The sequence below is a fragment of the Neolamprologus brichardi genome, chromosome 19, assembly GCF_056152115.1.
Source record: "Neolamprologus brichardi isolate AB-2024 chromosome 19, ASM5615211v1, whole genome shotgun sequence".
NCBI lineage: Eukaryota > Metazoa > Chordata > Actinopteri > Cichliformes > Cichlidae > Neolamprologus > Neolamprologus brichardi.
In genome coordinates, this window is record NC_142122.1 from 15983058 (window position 1) to 16004865 (window position 21808).

Here is a 21808-nt window from a genome sequence, read left to right on the forward strand (position 1 = left end):
GCAAATGTATATTCAAATTATTTAAACTCCTAATAAAGCATAATTTAAGGTTTTAGAGTATTCTTCTTTTTTTTTTTTAAAGCACTAGAACTACACGTTTATTGCTGGCGGTAGTGGCCCATTTATCCCATGAGCATGATAGCTAAACAGACGTGGCAGCGCAGGAAATGTTGACTTTTTCTACTTAATTCCTCTTCTCGGTTCATTCTGATTATTTACATGCAATCACCACCCATAAAATAACGGTTTTTACTTCAACACAACAGGAAACGTGTCGGGTCCTGTACCACACCCATTTTATTCAGTACAAAGTACGCACACATTTAAAGTGTATATATTAATGTGGCTTTTCATATCTATATAAATATGGATTTAAATTCCTAATAATTTACCTTTAATTAAAAACGCTTTAGACATGTAAAATCTTAAATACTAAAACCATACAGCTGCACTCATCCCTTCCCGTGCACAGAATCTGTTTATTTGCAGTGTCGCATCTGCAAATTTTAACCACACGTGTGCCAGGCAAACTGGATTCTGACAGACCTTCCGGCAGGGCCTCCTGAATACTTCTCATGAGCGAATACTGTAATTCACTGAAAAGTAATCCCAAAGAAGTGTTGCACAGCTAACTCTGGATTTTTTGGACTTTAGGAGTCTGGGACTATAAACGATGTCCGTCTTTGCCTGATCCATAAAATAATGTAAAGCGCTAAGCCTACCTTTTCAATTAACAGTTTTAATCTGAGGGAAGACAATAACATTTACCAAGAAATAAGAAAATTAGTAATCATACATGGAAATTTAACTAATTAATAAACAATCCAGAGAGTCAAGACTGTAAATTCATTTCCACATTTATTTTATTAGAAAGTGTTACATACATGTTGGCCAACACCTGTCCACTGCAACCCAACACTGACTTATTATAAACTGAGGTGAAAAATAACCAAATGTATTCCTTCAAGGACTTTGTAGTAAGGAAATATTTTCAGTCACATTTTCACAAAAGTGAAAAGGCCTTGCAATTCGCTACTGACCATTTCTAACAATCTGAAAAGCTGTACATTTATCTCAGAGAACTACAGTATATACACTTGTGACCATGATTTAACATAATAGGTGTTATCTGAATGCTTCATTACAGATGTCTAAAAAACCCAAACAATCAGCTGGATCTAGTGTGCAGTGTTTAAGCTTGTTTTTTTAATTTTATGCTAATTACTACAACTGTTCAGTTTGGCAACTTAAAAATAGCAAAAACATAACAGCGTTGTCATGGTTGGGAGAAATAAAAATACTGATACACAGCTGTGAAACTAAAAAGTCATTTACCATAGCCATGTTAAAAAGGTGCTCGGTTAAACTAACTTCCAAGAAGCAGTTTGCTGTTGTTGGTGTCTGTGGGGAAGAGGTCAGGCAGGGCGGTGGTGCACACGGGTCTGCCCAGGACCACCACGGGTCTGAGGTACTGAAGCTGTTTAATGGCCAGGTCCCCACACCCAGCCAGGGCTTTGTCCAGGATGGACTTCAAGTTTTGGACTGACGTGAAGTCCCCAGTCATAGAGTGGGGCTTCAGCAGTGGGGAATGAGTGCGTCTGCTGCGGGTGTGAGAGATTCCTAGCTGGTTGTTCTCTTTGACAGAACAACTACGTCTGAAAGTGTCCCGCCGTTTTGCTAATCCTGTATTTTTGTCTTTTGGAGCAGTTTCTTGTATGAACTTAAGAAATGAAGACTCAAACCCCATAGGCTTATAGCCAGCAATGTCAAAAGCCCGTGGAGAAGCACTACGAGACTGAGAGTCTTTTACGTTTGAAGGCTGTTCAGACAGCTCGTTCATCCTTTTCAGGGGCTGGCGAACGGGAGGACTAGACAACGTTACGGATCCATTTAATGTTTTACTACCATCTTTGTTGCCCGATGCGTCTTGGAAGCCCTCTTCAGTAGTAAAACGAAGTGAACATGGTGGTGAGAGGTCAACAGTGACCGGGCGGAGCAGAGGCTTGATTTTATCCAAGCTCAGTCTCTCCTCTGGTTTCTGAGTGCTCGGTGTTCCTGCAGCAGCGTCTTCAGCATGCCCGCCTGTGCTCGGCTCACCATATAGCACCTCGTCTGCACCAACAAGGACACCATTTCTCTCAACAGGTGGCAGCTCCTGCTCTTCTTCTCCAGGGAAGCTCAGTGCATCATGATTGTCCTCATCCTGCGTGTCCCCTTTGATGGAATGAAGACTCACGGGTGCAGGCTGTGCCCCTGCGTTTTCCGACTCTGCTTGGTACTCCATTTTAAGAACCCCATTAGGGACGCACGTGCCTGCAACAGTCGGTCTGGCGGACTTCCTTTGAATGAGCTCTTCGAGCTGCTCGGCAGTAAAAACAAGCTTATCTTCATTCTTAAAGACATCTTCTCGGCGCATGTGGTGGACCTTCAGGTAGTGACGGTTCAAGCTGTGCATGTATGTGACGACAGAATCGCAGTCCTGAATCATGCATGGGTAGGCCACTCGCAAGCAGCGATCCTGGCACATCTGTAGTGCTTCTTCATGAGATCTAAAGACGTAACGGCTGAAACAATTTCTTTTCGCTCGCTTTTTCTCTCCTGAGACCTTTTTCTCCGCAGCACCCTCATCACCCAGTTGTTCTGACGTAGCTGTCACTTCAGGCTTTGGACTCTCAGCCTGTGCGGTGGGTGAACCAGGTTCCTCTTTCTGAGGACTCTCTGGTGTGACTATAAGCTTCTTTTGACACCCGGTAATAGACTTCTTGTGAGTGCTCTGCAGACGTACCACCAGCGAGTCGTACAACTCGCAGTGACTATAAAGAGTGTGTTTTTTAAGCGCACCGTCATGGCTGAACACTCTTGTGCAGCCGTCATACTTGCACCTTAATAGCTCAGGTGGTTGCGAGTGGTAATCGCGAGTGTGACGCACTAAGCTGCTTTTAAGGTGGTAGGAAGCATTGCAGTTTGCAAAGTGACATTTGAACTGGGGTTGAGGTTCATCTGAGTTTGGGAGAGGCCTTTTTTTGGCAGGTTCTTTTCTCACTTCTGGACTGTGGTGCACATCAATATCTTTTTCCAACAAAAGCTGAGAGCGATTGTAATGATGTACTAACTGGAGGTGGCGCACAAGACCTCCCTGGGTGGAAAAAGCTGCATCGCAATTTTTTGCCACACAATGAAAAGGTTTACTGAACTTATCAAGTATATAGCACAGATTACTTTTGGCTACCAAGCGTCTTGTCGTTCTGACTTGCTGTGTGGTCTTATCTTCACTTTCCTGTCTCTGCTCATCTTCCTCTCTACCCTTTGCCTCATCTTCCCCTTCCTCTTCAGATGGGGAGTGATTATGAAAGTCTTTTCCATTTTCACTTATCGCTGTTGAGTTTTTGGTCTCTTGTTGGTGTTGCAACTTGGGCAGCTCTTTCTTTTTTACCTTTAGGCCGTGGTTTGTCAAAGGCGATGTTAGTTTTTTTTTAGATTTGGACACTTTGTTTCCCTCATGCTGTACAGATGTTATACTAATCTGATCTACGCAAGTCTCACTCATGTTATGGAACTGAATATAATGGGCCCTCAACACGTGTTTTTCCCTGTGGCTCTTGGAACAAAGGTGGCACACGTAAGGCTTAAAACAGGTGGTTTTCAAAGAAGTCAACCTTTTGGCCTGTTCAATGGTACGACCATGTCTGGTGTTATAGTGGCGCAGTAAGCTGTAACTTTGAGCCGTTCTAAAGCCACAACTTTTCATCTCACAAACATAGGGCTTAGCACTGGCTAGTGATTCACTGCCACCTTCCTCAGTGGTTGCTTGTTCAGTGAGGACTTTAACCTTTTCCTCTGAAAGATGGGGTCTCTTCTGAAGCAAGACAACAGGGGGCTTTGCCATAATTGCCTGATGAAGAGATATTTGAGACGTGTTTGAGTCCACGCTGGACTGAGTGGGTTCGTTTGGCAAACTGTCGGAATTCAGGTCCAATCTACTGAGCCCAATGAGAATCTCTTTAAGAGCATCGTTTTTTGTTTGAAGGCTTAAAGAGTTTGTTTCACTGCTTTTGGGATGAGTGGAAGCTTTTTTTTCTTGGCAAGTGTCCACAGGTTGAAATGGAGTTGGGTCGTTTTGTCCCTTTTCTTCATTCTCCGGTTGACTTTCAGACTTTATCCATTTGGACTTGGATCCCTGCTCATTGTCATGTTTGTGTTCTTTGTTCTCCAGTTTGAGATGTTCTGGGTGAGCACATTTAAGATGTCTCTGGACATCTCTGGCTCTGGAAAACGTCATGCCACACTTCTCAAAGCCACAAGTGAATTTACTTCCATCAAAACACACAGCCACCAATGTCATTGTTGCTTTGGGCTCTTTGACGTCAGATTCCTGCAAGGAGGAGGAGCAACTCACTGACGAAGCATTCAGGACGTCTCCATTTACAGTGTCAGATTCAACTGACTTAGTAAGGCGAATGGCTGCATCAGTAACAGTGTTAAAAAGTTTCCGCTTTGCCTTCCTTTGAGCCTCAAAGTCCTCTTCAGAGAAAGGGATGTTGTGTGTTGACAGATGCTTTATAAATTCCTTTTTGGACAGGTAATACTTTCTACAGTCAGTACTAGAGCAGGTAAATGCCGCATCTCTGAAATGCTGTGCTTCATGGTGATATATCTGTCCCAAGTCAGAGTATGTGACATAACAGCCTTTGAGCTGACACTGGTAGTTGAGCTGATAGCCATGGGTTTGCTTGTGTGTGACAAGTTCATTGGAAGTATTAAACTGCGCACCACAGCCTATAACCACACACGTGTAAGGCCGATCACCATAGTGAACTCTTATATGTTTGCGATGATGGTAAGCTGAGACAAAATGACGTCTACAGAAGACGCACTTTTCCCGCTTGTCTCTCATCTGGTGAAAATATTTCACGTTTTCATCACCTTTGTGCTCCGACTTTAAGTGGACATATAAGTACTTGGAATGTTTAAAAGTTCGTGTACATCCAGTTCCTGGACAGGGATACTCATCCCTGTTCTGTAGTTTGAAATGTTGGTCGATGTAATCGAAAGTTACATGCTCGTCGCTGTCCACATGTTTCTCTGTCCCTGTTTTGGCTTGCTGCACAATATGCTGCAAGACATCTGGATCATGGGTGGATTTGTAATACAGCATTAGAGAAGGATCGATGGTGATCTCACCCGGTTCAACGTCGTCATCTTCTTCTATCGTTTTCTGTACTTCCTCAGTCTTGGCATGATTTTTGACAAGATGTGTTTCACTCTCAATGTGTTTTTTAATGTGAGGAACGAGTTCCTTCCGACTCTCAAACTTTTCCAAGCAAATAGGGCAGGGATGGTTGTTATCCTCTGCATGTCTTTTTGAGTGGTGAATGACTTGGGTGTCTGAGATAGACCTTTTACAAATGTGACAGCAGAACTTCTGTTTTTTTGCCTCAGAATCAACTTTGATGTCTGTTTGGTTAATGGACTGTTTTTGATCTATCTGCTCATGACCGTCAAGACCTCCATTTATCCCATTTTGGTGCACCGATTCTACCTTAACAGTGACTCCCTGCAGCTCATGCAGTTTATCCTTCTCAACGGCCTCTTCCTCTTCCCCTTCTGACTCAGGCCTCAGCCCCAGAAGGGAGATGCAGTGATATTTTAGAGTTTTCCAGTCCCAGAATTCGGGGTCAAAAGGCCAGTAAGCTTTCAGTGCTAGTAGCAACTCACAGCGTAGTGAGTTGGGAATAACCTCACTGTCCTGGTCATACTTTTGGTCTGGGCGCAAGTAGAGCTCCTCAAGACAGCTGAAGGCTTCCTGAACAGGGCCAAGTAGGAATTCTGTGAGTTGGCAGGCACGCAGAACCTCAAGGTCGTCTGGAAGAAGGCAGGACACCGTCTTACAGACAGAGATCTTCGATTCGGAGTCATCCTGTTTTGGAAGTTGAAGGGCTTTCACGCAAAGCTCTACCGACGCAGGTATCCCTGGTTCCTCCGCCTAAAAAGTGATATGAAGAGTTATATTCCCATTATAGAGTGCTGGGAAATACAAAAAAGACCCTGTTACACTGGCTACATAAGCTTCTAAATACAAAAATAAAAAAATTAAATTAAATCTAATTAAAGGAACACTTTGAAAATACATCAACTTCAATGAAGGCAGCAGGGGGCTCATATCCAAACTGATCTACACTGATAAGGACTGGTTACTGTGTCAGGAACAAAAGGACTCCACATCGTTTGATGAAACTGAAAATGATAAACCTACAAAGGGCTGAATTCAAAGACACCCTGAAAGTCAAAGTGAAAAATAACAGGCACGCTAGTCCATTAGGCTAAAATTTGTCCTCCCAGATCTGGGCCAGGGCATCAATGAGCAGGGCATCCAATCTGTCTCATACATCTTTGTTTTCACTCCCCAGTCAAGTAAGAAGTAATGCAAATATAGTCTGCCTGCCCCCATAATGCCAAACAACCTGTTCCACTTTAGTATCACAATTGTAAAGCACGGGTTTTCACACTCACCTCTGTCTGAATCACACGGACCAAGTAAAGCAAATGGTCGACTGTTTTGGCAATGGCACCTAGCTGAAGGCATCGTTCCAGAAGAGACACTGGTGAGGGGTCAAGCCTCCTCTGAAGCTTACTCCATAATAAAATCAACTCCCTTTAATTAAAAAAAAAAGAAAAGGTTTACACATATAGTTGTTTGTGAATGCAAAAATTACCAAAGAATCACTTTCCTTTAAATAAATTCCTACATCAAGTCTAAAAAAATAAAATAAAATAAAAAGAGAAAACTTTAAAGAGAGCCCACTCACCAGGAGCAGTAAAGACTCTGCTGCTGTAGCTGCTGTGTCAAGAAAGTTGTGCACAGGATGAACGCTGTATTCTCCTCCCCCTCTGTCTCCAAATTACACGTGATCTCAAGTACATCTTTGCAGTCCAGTCTCGATATCTACAGGAAACATAATGTTGGCTGCTCAGCAAACAACGAAAGTCTCCAGTCACTCAACAAAAAGTTACAAATGCCAGAAAAATCAACATCCATGGATCAATGTGTGTCTTTTTGTACATTTAGTTTTATGTCAGTCATATACTACCACCAGAATATGGTGATAAAATGTTCTCCCAGCATGATTTAATACAAAATTTGCTGTTTTCTAAGATGCAGACCTATGAAAAAGTAGTGCTGTTGTAGCTGCAGAACAACATTTTAAAATGTTTAAATGTTTCTGGAGGAATTTCATGACCCCATGAGGACAGAAAATAGTCTAAAACTCTAATGGGGTGAGCATGCCCTTGGAGGCATATAGAAAAAGCGGGGTAACTGAGAACCACAGAGGCAGGAGCAAAAAAAAAAAAAAAAAAAAAAAAATGAAGATAAAGCACATGCAAGATCTGGATAATATCTCATACTAGTCTGATTTATAAAATGTATAAGAGAGCAAACTAAAAACTTCCTCCTGACAAAGCAACTTTTTTCCCTTCACTGTATTATAATAATGAATGTTCTGTCTTCGTGGCAGAGAAATAATGTTATATTTTATTTAAAAGGCCATTTTTCTCTCTCTTACACACACAGAAAATGCAATAGGACACTCGATCTAAATATCACTGCACCGCTGACTCCAGTTTTCTTCACAGCTTTATATTTATAAAGTATAATAGCCTCTTTCTTCGCTCACTTAGACATTATGAGTGTGGAAATGTGAGCCGTTTGAATAAACAAAACTATTTTTGTATCATTTTTTTATCCCGAGTTCAAAGCTGTGTGGCTTTTATATGAATATAAAAAAAACCTGCCCAACATACTGACAACTCTGTGTGTGTAATAAAATTACACTTCTTGCTTTTCTGATCATCCTATACCTAGTCTGCACTTTTATCTGACACACTGGCGAGACACTGTAATCAAAAGAATAAAAGGAGACAGCATGTAAAACAAATCCAAACGCTGCTAGTACAGGAATTATCAATAGTAACTGACAAAGAATAATTATTATGCTAAGGTACTTCTGTGTGCACATGGGTTAGATTTATGTACAAAGAAGCAGGCTAAAACATTTTTACAGCATACAATATAATGCCAAACTGAAACTAGGCCACAAAGCACCCAAATGTTCTATCGGCTGGAGGATTTTCTGAGTCCTCCAACTGAAAGCCAGAAAACTGAAAGCTCAATTTGCATGCGAGTTTGAAGCTCTATTTTTGGAGTCAGTGCAGAAAACCCTTATGAATAGGTAAATTTTTTACACTCATTCTAAAAAGATTTGACTTGCAAATATGCCCCATTTTTCTTTATCAGCTAATATCAGTTACAGATTGCTTGTGTATGTGTGACTGCTGGATGCTTTTGTCTGTCCTCTGAAAGCTTTGGGAGGCCATCACAGTCGTGATCACCTGGCACACACTCTGTGTCACACTGAACGCTTATATTTTTGATACTCTGCACGTTGGTTTGGTGAAAATGATAAATGCAGAAACTCATTAATCAATTTACTGAAACACCCAAAAGTCACCAAAGCAACCAATCCCAGCTCACAAAAAGAAACTGCTGGAATACCTCCATTATGGCCTCTTCGTTGGGCAACAGGTGACAAAGCAGGGAGACATATGTCTGACGAAACGTGGCTTGATTAGAAAAGGTGCTGCATTCAGTGCAAGCTTTGGCCAAAACCACAGCTTTGGCAATCTCGCCCATCTTTTCCAGATGTTTCACCCGCATCTCCATGAAGCCCTCACCCTCCAAGCTGATATATGCATTAACTAAAGACAGAATTCAAACAAAATCCAAGTCACAAATAAAGAAAAAACCAACGTAGTTCTAAATAACTATAGTTTTCAAATAAAAAGAACCTAGTTGATTAGATCCTAACCTTCTTCCGGGTTAGTCAGCTGCCCGGTGAGGAGAGATGTAAGGACAGGGTTGCTCCATGCCCCTCCCTCTCCTGTGATTTGGAGTAATGCTTGAAGGTCTGTGCTTCCATACTGTAGCAGGGTATCATGGGCAATCTGCACACAACACAAAAATGGTAACGCTAAATACAATAAAATTGTTCGGTCAGCATCTTTATAAACATTCATTTTCATGAATACAAAAAATATAATTATTAAGGGCTATGTTCCCTTTATGGAGGCAGCAGTGCTGCTTTCTCTCTGTTGATGTGTGATAAAATGATAAATGAACAACTCAAAAGGCTGTCACAGTTTGTGATTCAGCACAAGCGATATTTCATTATCTGCTCTACACCAAGCGAAACGTTTGTCACTGTTCACATCTAAAAAGAAAAACAGGTGACAGCTCAGCACAGCCTGGTTTAGAATTACTTTTTCTTTGCTGACAAGTCTGTCTGTAGAAATTAAGACTTTTTATTTTCCTTTTTGAAATGTCATCAATCAATGTCATTCGGCATGTGGGTGAACTCAACTTAATATAGTGACTTCGCAGCCCAAAATCTAGTATCAAAGAAAGTAAGAGTACTTAAAAACCTATATGAGACTTCAGCTACAGAGCTATTACATTCCCATAAATCTTCTCAGTATGTCACAGTTTTGCTCAGCTTGAACATATTGAATCAATTTAGCAACGTATTCTGCCAACTCTTCAGTGCACATTTGCCACAAGAAATCAAGTCCACAGCCATGCGACCCACCCCATGAGACTGAAGCGCTTCACTTCATTCTTTGGAAACAAAACTGCTGAATGTAAGAAAAATTGAAACGCTATTCTGTTTAAGTCTTGTGCAGATATTCACACCTAGATTTGTTTCATATTGAAGTACAGATTTGACAACCTGTGAAGAGTGAGAGGTTATAAAGACAGATGTTTTAGACTCACCACGGGGTAAACAAAAACAAAACAATGCTGTCCACACCAATTTGAAACAGCTCGTCTTTGGGTTTACTTTTAGGAGGGCTTTTACAGAAAACGCCCAAAGAATCAACTTGACCCCCCCCCCTTCACAGACACACACAAATTTACTTTTCTCTATGCAGTCACCCATCAGCAAACAATGCTTTGAAGGTCCTGTACCTGAACAGAGTGGTGGAACTGAACCCAGGCTTCATATGGGATTTCATTCTCAGGCACTGACAGCAACAGTTCAAAACAGCTCCTGTAGTAAAAACAAGGAGATGTTTTATGACACTATAATAAAACAGTGCAAAACAGAACAGCCAACGACAGTATGAAGAGTGTGCAGAGTATGATCCAACCTTCAAGCCACCATGGCCGCCCCCCAACAAGGCAGTGTTCCTAATAATTCAATATTAATATTCACTAATATTCCTGTAGACATGGATCTGTGTGCATGCCAATTAATATCCATTAATTTTCTTGTCCAACAAGGATCCCCTGAAGCCTATTACCGCTGACATTAGAGTGGGGTGCGCCTTCAACAGATAGCCGGTTGCTGGCAAAAAGAGAGAGGCAACCATTTATACCCACATCCACAGACAACTACAATTGTGGTGGGAAGCTGGAGCACCCAGAGAGAACCCACACGGACCTATGGAAACACAGGCAAACACACTGAAACACTGCAGCTGACCAGATACAAAATCTTCTTGCTATGATGTCAGCGACAATAACTGCATAGTACACAAATACTGAAAAGTGAAGGTGCTTCAATTATTTTGTTTCGTTGCATCAAAACATTTTCAGCAGTGGCCAACTTGTTTGACTGTACATCCACAGCTTTTGTTAATTCTTCAAGCACCATTCTGTAGGCTTGTGTAAAGATATTTGCACACAAATTGTCTAATTGCCAAATAATTGTTATACAAATGTGTCCATTCACATACGAGTTTCTGTTCAGATAGCATATTGGTTTTACCCACCAAAACTGTGCTTTACGTGTCAGTCAAACAGTGATTGGTTGATAAGTGGGCTGATTTCACTTAAGGTCTTTGTATGTTATAACTTGGCTCTTCTCCATAGCTGGCTAACAGACCAACAACAACACAAGCAAGAGTAGCCCACTCCATCTGACAAAGCACACCCTCTACATGTAGACTGGCAGTCTAAGACTGCCCACAGATTCTTTTGGCTACCTCAAGCAAAAAAAAAAAAAAAAAACAACTCCCAAAAAACAAAACAACAACAGGATTCCATGTTTACAATTATGTGCATCCCTCCTTCTAACCAGAAATGTAGGCTTTTCTTGGGGACATGCATCACTAACCTAGCCTTGCAAATTGTTGTGTAGTTTGTGTACAACAAGCAAGCGGCCACATGTTGCAAACTGCAGCAAAAACAGGTAAACGAAATGTGCATTCAAACCAACAGTGTTTTTAAACGTAAAAACAAATCAGCATGCTGAAGACGTTTAACATACCGTTCACATGACTAATACAGTTTATTCAGGATAACAGTGGATTTTCAGTGCACATGTAATGAGACAACTCCCTACACCTTTGATCGCATCATGCCTCTAAACCTTTCCTGGCTGAAGATGTATGACTGGTCCTAGCAACGAACACAAAGGCACAAATCTCTGACCTAGTTCAGCTCATGTTGAGAAATTCACAAAATTTCTTAGATAACTCATTATTTGTAGTACGAGACCTTTAATGCCCCTTCAAGGACGTCTTGAAGCACATCTAATCCCAAACAACAGCCACTCAATCCCAGTCAGTGTGCGCTTTGATTCCTTTTTGTTTTGGTTTGCAAATGACAGTTACTTAAACTAATATTTTTTTAAATGACAAAACCAATAATGCTATAGCCTTTAAAAATAATAATAATAATAATAATAATAATAATCAGTTAGTACCAGGAAGCACAGCATGCATATAACTGTGCACAAAATGAAGAACATACAACAAAATTAGCTGAGGTTATTATTACATTTACCACTGCTTACGTTTTACACTTAGTATCACTGCATACCTCAGATTTAAACCATAGCTATGACATTTACATCAATTTACAAAACCACTTATTTCCTGTGTTGGCAATTTACCCTCTATATTTCAGCAATGTTTTCCCATTTTCAATGTATAAATGTACTTTTATGCCCTGGGCAGAGGCAGGCTGCAATTGCACCAAATCGGTTGGAGGATTTCCATAATATTTAGTTTTTTTGTTTGTACTCGGACTGTTGTGAGAAAGCTAAAAGTCTTTCATATTAGGAAAGCCACCTATTGTACTATGTCTCTTTCTGGACTCCTCTATGCCTTATTGGTGTTTCTTTACCCATTCAAATACGGAAAAAAACAGTCATTGATATACATACTGCAAAAACATTTGTTTAATGTTCTTAGACCAATGACATATCTGGAACATTTCATTTGTACATTCTCCCCAACTCCATGTTCTGCTTTGAATTTATTAAGCAAAGCAAAGAAAGAAAAAAAAGGAAGCAAAAATGAAACAAAAAATAAAACTGAACCAACAGAAAAAGACATGTTAAGAAGGCTGAACGGAAAAAAGCGCCAGGATCATCAGTGCCTCGGAATAGCGGCAGGCATATGGAGAACACGAATAAAGCATTTAGTCAGATTGCAAAGTGTACTTGTGAGGATTGGCAGATGGAAAAGAGGGAGACTAGACTCACTCCCACTGGTTAATAGTTATTACCACTTAGGAAAGAAACAATCAGCGTTGGTGTCTTTAATTGTCAACGCTTGATCTCATTTTCAGACAGTACAAGCCTGCTGTATAGGTGTAATGACTTGAGTTTACAGAGAATGCTTGAATTTGAGCTACATTAGACAAAGTTGAGTGAGCAGGCTATTAAGGACTTTGTAAATAATTGAAGAAGCTGAGGGGAGTGCAGCTGTAGAGAAAACAATAAAAAAAATTAAAAAATAAAGGAAATGTGTTTTTATAGTGGTGATGCAGGTAAAGCCGTTTGCAAGTGGTAAAAGATGGAGCCCTGCAATAGAACTGTAGTAAACAGGCTTCCTCAGCTTCCTGTCTAACCAGAGAAGATGAAGGCTGAAGACACAAACTCTCAGAAGAGCTATTCACTGGAAACTAGTAGACAGAGAGACAGAGAGAGAGAGGGGACAGGCCCACCTGCCCCATCCCTCTCGCTGTGGGGAATGAGGCACAAGGGGGGATGTTACTGTGAACAGGTCTCAGGTGGCCCACCCCCACAGAACGCATGCAAAATAACCCAATCTGATCCTGCAGGAGGTGTTTGTATCAGACTCAGTCACTTCTCTAGTCTACTGCATTTCTTTTCTGTTTGGTGCTTTCACTTCCTTTTGCAGTGCACACTCAGAGCCTGTATGACACACTACCAAGAATGTTGATTTTTATAATGTTAAAATTAAAAAACTTAAAAAAAAAAAAAAAAAAAAAAAGGCTGTGTATCCAAAAACATTAAGTTACACTCGTAAAAAACATGTTGGTATTCCTTTTGTGTCAAAGCATAATAACTGAATTTGATATACCTGACATGACATTTGTTGTGATATGACTATTACACATGCACACAATACGTATAGTCTTTGTCTATACAAGTTATATTGAAATGATTTCCAATTGCTCCCACGCATAAACCAGACATTCAAACTACTTTGACACCTCGCACACATTCTCATGACATAATCAATTGCTTATCTCTCATAATTCAGTATATTTTACAGTACTCACAAAGCTAGCCGCTTCAAAACGAGGGCCACTCTGTCGGATTCTGCCGTGAGGTGGGATCGAGCTGAAGCAAAGCAGTTTATGGACAGACAGTAGACCTCCAGAAGAGGCAGCCCATGTTCCATGGAATTCCTGCTTCCAGCATAGTGCATCAGTGCCTGCAAAGACACACAAAGGCATCAGAAACTGAAAAAATAGTTGATGAAGCAGATTTGAAAGTAGAGTAGAAATATGTAGTAGCAATGTTCAAAAACTACGACCAGAAGAGGAAGCATTTGCCATGGATGATCAAAGGTTTTCACCTGAGGGAGATACCTGTCTATACCTGATTGATCCCAGCTGACACACTGTCAGGTGTGTGCCTGCTGTGCTCCTGATTGGGCCTGAGGGGACTTAACTGTTGCTTTAAAACAAAAAAAGGAAGGAAGACTTCATACAGTATATGATCATCACACATACATAATGATCTCATACTGTATATGACCATTAAATTTGAGTTCTTGGGATGATTCAACCTGGTATAATTTCACACAATTTAAAACATTAGAATCAAATTCAATTAATTAAATTAATATTACCTACAAGAAACAGGTGTTTTATATAACTCAACATTTAATGTTAACAGGGAGGAAGGTCTCGTTTTGAGCAAATACTCAGCGATCAGCTGTCCTTCAGGAACAGAGAAGTCAACATCTACACCCATCTGTCACCTGCTTGTAGTTGGTGGGTATACACATTAAATCATCATAGTGCTATCAGCATCCCAGGAGTCTCATTTGCCAGATAGAAGGAACTTTTCTAGGTGGTTCTCATGCCCACAGAGGCACTAAATTAATTCCCCTCTGTCTAAATATACAGTACCCTCTCAAAGGAAGGTAGGAATAAAGTCTAGGCCCTAAAGACCTACATCAGTGTACTAATTACATTTGTGAGATTTCCGACTGGAATTGGGAGTCACACAGATCTTTTTGCCTTTATTTTACGAAAACCTAGAAGATTGAAGTTAAAACTGTACCAAAATTGAGTTTTAGTGTTAAATCAAGTGTCATTTTACACAGTTACCAACACTAAACATGGGAACGCATACAATCTTTCAATTTACTTATAAAGGGGAAGTTAGAGCTGTTGAAATCATTGAGAAATATTCAAAAGCAGCCTAATTAAAGAAGACCTGTCAGGGTGAGCTAGCTAATGAATTACTCCTGCTATGCCATTCTCGAAGGCTGCTGAACAGGTTTCAAGGGAAGCTCTCTAATGGTTGAAAAACTTGTAGAGTCCCTTAAGCAGCAAAAATGAAAGTGATACCTAGTTTTTAGTTAAATCAGATCCTTTAGAAAGCGGAAGCCACAGTAATTTCCCTACCATGATGAAGTAGCTGAACGCCCCCCAACAACAAAAATATTATGATAAACATATCTCGACGCTGCCCCGCCCCACATGCATGCAGTAATACATGATCTGCAAACTGTGTCAATAAATTCATACAAACATCTGTATTACATTTTCTTCGTTGCCACCATAATCACTTCCCAAATAAAGCAAAGCTAAAAGACCTTTGATCTTTGAATGTAAGGCAATTGAACCTGCAAAATGAGCAACAAATCACTGAGCTGCAAATAAGTCCAACGGCCGTGAGTTGTTTGGGTGTAAAAATAATAATAATAATAATAATGACAAAAAACACAAAAGCATAAGCAAATATGCGCAAAAATAAACGTAATGCAATTGGGTGTAATCCTAACCTAAACTTGGCCAGTTAGCTAACAGGCCAGCAATCGTTGCTGGTAATTCTGCTTGCGGGATGCGAGAGGGAAAAAACAGTCCTGGGTGAGCTAACGATAGGCTAATTGTAGCTTCGATGCTGCATGTACACATTACCTGACAGAAGTTATCGCAGTACTCCGTGGAAGACGCTACGGAGATTTCTTGTTGCCTGAGGACGTCCTCGAAAGCTCTCAGTGTGGCCAGCAGGTTTTCCATTGCAACTAGGGTATCTTCGGCCGTGTCCACGGCCCAGTCGCTCCATTCGTGCTCTGGTTCGACATTATTCTCCGCCATCTTCACTCTCCACCACAGCGCGTATGCAGTGCAGTCTGACGACCCCTTCAATGCTGTCGGAATATTTAAATACATCAGCTGAACTGACACCAAGATCACCTGAAAAGTAAGTAGAGGGGGTGGTAAGAGCAGAAATACAAAGTGGGCTTGTACTGTTATATTCAGGCCGTTGTTGCTATTCCTTTTTAACCGCAATATCGATATACTTTATTTTCTATCCAATATCAACTTTGCTCTCTAAATTTATGCGAACAATAATTCAGTTATTCTGCTTAATTTTAGCTCTGTGTGCTTTTTCTTACATCCATCTCTTTCTATTCTATTTTTTTCAGTCTGAAAATAATAACCTTTATTACAGTTTTTCTCGGGTGGTACACTGACACTGATAGTTACGCAAAGCACCAAAAGGTAGCGTGACATAGAGCATAACACACCTGACAGCTTATCAGACCAGAAAAAAAAATCCACTGCACTGTACCCCCCCCCCCCCCCCCCCCAAAAAAAAAAAAAGAAAATCGTAATAATTGGTTGATCAAATATTATTCAACTTTATTCAACTTCGGTGGCGATTTTTCGCTAAAACTGTATACCAAATAAGTGCTCAGCTAGCGCTATTAGTAAAAATCCGATATTCTAGGAAAATAAATGTTAATCTGAAGTGAATTACAATTAAATATAATTTTGTTAGCGTTTAAATTAAAATAGTTAAGGTGTTTTTATTATCGCCCCACTGATAGAGACTTTGGTGCCCTCTGGAGGTGACTGCGTAGCATCGTTCTACTCTATTGACCCGGAAATAGATCTCACTTCTCTCGGTTACACGTGTGGAAGGTAAGCAAAGTCTGAAAATAACATCTGCGACGGCTTATTAGATGTAGATCGGCTGCAGTAACGATTGATTAGACGTTAAACGCATATTTTTGATCGCTATTTGTAAATAGATTCTAAGAATATTAACTGAGAAGTATCAGTGAAACAATCGAAAGATTTTAATGTTGACACAAGTCTGTGACGTGTCTGCGTTCATTTTGGGTGATTAAAATCCTTTTGTTTCACACAGTACCAACTGGTTATCATGGGGAAGTCCAAACAAACCCGAAACCACAACAATGGCAAGAAGAAGAACATTGCAAAGACCTGGAAGACAAAGCGCAGGACCAAAGACCTGGATCAGATCCACTCAGACATGAAGCCCGACACAGCTGCTAAACTGCTGCATCAGGAGGTTGACTACGATGTAACCGGATGTGCACAACACTACTGCTTACACTGCGCGTAGGTATTTCTCTGTTTACTGTAACAGTCCATCTGTTAACTGACTTTGCTTGATATATATGCTGCTTACTAAACTTTTAGTCTTCATCAGCATTTCCTTTAGTAAGATATTTAATATTTCACCTTAAGTTCTGCCGAACTTTTCCAATTGGGGTTGGAAAAGAAGTAAATCTTCCCATATGAAAAGCTGGAATGGAGAAATATTCTGCACTGTCCAAGTCTGAGGCCACAGGCTCAGCTGGAAAAGGGTGGCGTACCCAATGATGAATGATTAGAGCAAATTTCAGTCCTAATCCAGGGTTCCAGACCCTCATGGCTTCCTTAAAATGAAATGCCCTCTTCTTATATTCTCTCATGCTGTGAGCTGTTCATCTGTTAAATTTTTAAGAAACATAGATTTTTTTAAATGTGATGGCTCTTCTTGTTTTGCAGGAGATATTTTGTGGATATGAGATCCTTGAAAGAGCACTTCAAAACTAAAGTGCATAAAAAACGGTAAGCGGACCACTCTACAGTCACATATTTGGACTTACAGCTCGTAATCCTATCCATGTAAGTTTCATGGCTTACCTCCTTTTTTCCCCATCCAGACTGAAACAGCTCAGAGAAGAGCCCTACACCCAGGAAGAGGCAGAGAGAGCAGCAGGCATGGGCTCATACATCCCTCCAAAAGTTGTTGAAGTGAAGACCCAACCATTAGAGCAGGACATGGAATGAAAGCCTCTTACATTAATCCACGGACTGATTAACTCATAAAAGCGGCATTAGCAGTTAATGCTTGCAGTTATTGTTGTCACAAACTTTATTAGCAAATCTGAAAATGCCTTTTGTGACAGATGTTTGTTTTTCAGCCAGCTGTGAGAAACGTGGTTGTTAAACTTCCATCACCAAGTTCAGAAGGCTTCTCCTTACAATCAGATGCATTGTCTGCCTATGTAAATACAAAGGACGGTGGAATGTTTTCTACAATAATAAATTTTGTGGAGTTGATTGAGTCACATTACATGTGTGGAGTACAGCAGTGCAGTTAGAGCTGTACCTGAACTTACCAGACATAGAAATAGAGGAAAACATGCATTTCTGTACACAAAGTAATATTTATTTTTCACTCTGTTTGTTCATTTCAAATACTGGACAGTTAACTAAGTTTGACTATTGATAGAAAATTTAATTCTACTGTGTACTATATACCTTATTTTGTAACTGCTTCAAATGGAGGGAATTGGAGATGTGCATAGTGATTCAGATGTCTGCGACCAGGCAACTTATACCTCGTTAAACTTCTAAATGTTCTTAATTAAACAATTTTGAGACAACACTGCACAGAGATCATATCATCATGTCTTACAGGTCAGAAGGATCAGGAATGACACAGTTGGAGTGCTTGTGCTTTAGTTGGAGGCACTGGGTTTCACACGTAGTCCCCTATTTTCAGTGGCCTAGTAACTGAGCAAACTATCATAATTTTAAATATCAGGATTATTTTTAATGCTTCAGTGGAAATTCTTGGCACTCGATGGCTGTGTGAAATCCACAATCCATGAGCGTTACCAGTGCTGCAGCCACCTTTGGCTGTTTGTTTGTGAGTCTCTTCATTCAGTTTTGAATTTAATTACCGAAAAGCTAATCTGTTAGGTTGAAATCAGGTGACGGATTGAAAAATATCCCATATGTTTGTCTTGAGAAACGCTTGGGTTGCTCTTGAAGTATGCCTTGAGCAAGAATCTGTTTACTGTGAATCTGTGAAGCTTTGTCTGATCAGTTTTGCAGTATTTGGCTGAATCTGAGCGGACAGTATAGCCTTGTACACTTCACAATTCATTCTGCTACTTCTATCAGCAGACACAATGGTGGCCAACTTCCACTGTCAGCCATACATGCCCATGCCGAAGAATTGTCTCTAGCATGTTTGAAAAATAATGTGGTTTAGTGTAGATCTTTCCCCATACTTTTATCTCACTGGTTTCATCTTTCCAAAAAAAAAATTTCCTTTGCAGCCTAATCTGGTCTTCCTGTTCTTGAGTGTAACCAGTGGGTTTCACTTAATTGTAAATCCTGTACTCATGAAGTCATCTTTTGATTGTAGACTTTCATAATGATATTCCTTCCTCCTCAACAGTGCTCTTGACTTAAATAGCTGTTGTGAAGGGGATTCTGAAGCAAGGCAGTAACTGCGATCTTCCGCTGTATTTGTCTTGTGTGGTTTTTCAGGCATTTTGCGTTCCTGAGCTGGTCAGTGCATTTTTTCCCCTGCAGAACTGTACCAGGTTGGTCAACCCTAAAGTTTTTGCTCCCACTCTGATAGGTTTGTTATGGCTTTTCAGCCTAATCATAGCCTCCCTGATAATCTCTCTGGGCCTCATATCGAGAATTCCAGTGACCAGCTACCAAATGCAACTTGAAAATTTGGAATAAACTGCAATTCTTTTATTGATTTTTTAATGGAATAATCAGGTCAATCAGGTGTCCAATAATTGTATAAAGTTGGTTATAATTCTTAAGCATTTAATGCAATACTTTTGTTCAATCCCTCACATGAAAGCTGAACGTTTGCATTTTAAGCACAGAAAGACAACATGACAATCACAAAATAAAGTTCCAGAGAAAGAATACTGGAATATACCGTTGTAAGGTTCTTGGCCATTCAGGAGTAATGGACACACAGAGAGACAAGTAGCTCTTTAGTCCTTTTTTGGGCTCCAGATGTGAGAGTCAGAGTTTAGCATCAGAATAAGAATACTTTAATAAACCCTAAGGAAATGATGTGATTTACAGCTGCTCCAAGACAATAATAGTAACAGACTGAACTAATTGTATAATACAATATATTACAAACTTTTAAAAGTATTAGAATTAGCTTATTTATACATATGAAAAATGTTACAGAGGTGAAATATATATGATTGACATTTTACTCTAACCTGTACAACTTTGTCTTTGTTATTTTACTGTAGAGGATGTGCAAAAGGGTGTAACTATAGCAGTGTGTACTGTGCATTAGATGGAGGAGTTGTACAAAGAGACAGGTACAGGCAGGAATGATTTCCTGTGTCATTCAGTGGTGCATTTGGGTAATTTCAGTCTCTCACTGAACATGCTCCTGTGACTGGCCAGCAGGTCATGGAGTGCGTGCAAAGGTATTGTCCAGCATTGTCCTTATCTTGGACAACATCCGCTTCTCCAACACCACCCTAAGGGAGTCCGGTCTGTCTCCACAACATTACTGGCCTTGTGGATCAGTTTACTGAGCCTGTTGGCATCTGCAACCTTCAACCTGCTGCCCCAGCATGCAACAGCGTAGAGGAGGGCATTGGCCACAACAGACTTGTATAACTCCTGAACATTGCACGACAGACATTGAAAGACCTCAGCTGCTTCAGAAAATGGAGACAACTCTGGAGCTTCCTGTAGAGTGCAGTGGTGTTTTAACCCAGTCCAGTTTATTATCTATGAGTACACCAAGGTATGGTGTACACATAGATGATGAGGTGGAGATGATTCTGCTCACACCACGTGACAAAGGAGTCAACCACAGCCCGGTACTCCATCTCATCACCCTCATTGATGCATCCAACCACTGCAGAATCATCAGAAAACTTCTGAAGATGGCAGGACTCTGCGCAGTGGCTGAAGTCTGTAATATAGATGGTGAAGAGGAAGGGGAGGTGCTCCTGTGTTGCTTATCACCTTGTTAGACACACAATGTTAAAGATGCACATATTGTGGTCTTCCTGTAAGGTAATCAACAATCAAGGACACAAGAGATGCATCCGCCTGCATCACTGTCAGCTTATCACCCAGAAGGGTTGGCCTGATGGTATTGAATGAACTGGAAAAGTGGAAAACCATGACCCTCACAGGTCTCACCGGCTGGCCCAGATGGGCGTAGACAAGAATGAGCAGTTAGATGATGGCGCCCTCAGCTCCGAGGTGGGGCTGGCAAGCAAACTCAAGGGGATTCTGATGTGGCCTGGCTATAGTTCGGGGCTGGGCAAGGATAAGTCTTTCCAGGGTCTTCACAACGTCCCACAGGCCTGTAATCCTGTGGCACTGAATTAATATTGCACTAAAATGTTGAGGTAAGGCTACTTTAGTGCCTTTTGTTTGGGGGGAGTAACCTTTTAAATGTGCCTATTGTACATCAATGATAAATACATTTACATTTATAAACCCATGGATTTTCGTAACTCATATGCCACCTTTTGAGGTGAGGAGGTGTCCATAGATCAGCTATAGCTATAGGTTCAAACCCCAGCTCTGCTGAGCTTCCATTGCTTGGCTCTTGAACAGGACCCTCATCCCCGCAATGTATATATTACAAAGCAGCAGATAAATAAATACGAACCGTTAACGCATTTAGGATAATCCAATTAATTAAGTGATACATGAATTGATTTTTCTGTTTAAAAGTAAGAGCGGAGATTTTCACTTTAAGCAAAAAGCTTCTTACATCTTAGCACACGCTTATGACAGCATCAAAGTAAAGGTTTGATAGTTTTAATGGAGTGTTTAATTCTATTGCAGACAGATCTAACCATTAAAGAGAAGATAAAAAGAAACAAAGGTTAAACCTCTGCTTCTAGATTAACTTACATAAAATAAAGGTAAGTAAAAACAAAATTTTTGGACAGAGCCATTTGGCAGATACATTTATAACTCATTATAAATTAGTTGCATTGTTCCTTGCGTGAACAATGCAACCATATGTCTTTAAATACAGCTACTGCCCCAGTGTACCCAGTAAAAATATTGTAAAGTTATACTTCCGGTTATTACTTTCAAAATAAATCGTGGCGCTTAGCTTAGTTTAATTGAGTTTTTCTTTTTTGCCAGTAACCAACAACGACTTTGGCATTTTGCTAAAAAAATATATTTGAATTCAAAACA

The 21808-nt window shown here is 40.4% G+C and overlaps 2 protein-coding genes across 2 annotated transcripts; one reads left to right on the plus strand and one right to left on the minus strand.

Moving 5' to 3' along the window:
• Positions 1-850: 850 nt before the first annotated feature.
• Positions 851-15685, minus strand: rlf (RLF zinc finger). The gene is made up of 8 exons (XM_006798534.3): positions 15467-15685; positions 13592-13746; positions 10022-10103; positions 8865-9000; positions 8552-8754; positions 6807-6943; positions 6511-6652; positions 851-5983 (listed from the first exon to the last, which is right to left on the minus strand). The coding sequence occupies exons 1-8, from the start codon at positions 15644-15646 to the stop codon at positions 1367-1369; spliced, it is 5652 nt and encodes a 1883-aa protein (XP_006798597.2). The 5' UTR covers positions 15647-15685; the 3' UTR covers positions 851-1366.
• A 708-nt stretch (positions 15686-16393) lies between these two features.
• On the plus strand, positions 16394-17911 carry znf593 (zinc finger protein 593). Its single transcript, XM_006798535.2, has 4 exons — positions 16394-16477; positions 16707-16921; positions 17354-17416; positions 17512-17911. The coding sequence occupies exons 2-4, from the start codon at positions 16722-16724 to the stop codon at positions 17636-17638; spliced, it is 390 nt and encodes a 129-aa protein (XP_006798598.1). The 5' UTR covers positions 16394-16477; positions 16707-16721; the 3' UTR covers positions 17639-17911.
• Positions 17912-21808: the final 3897 nt, after the last annotated feature.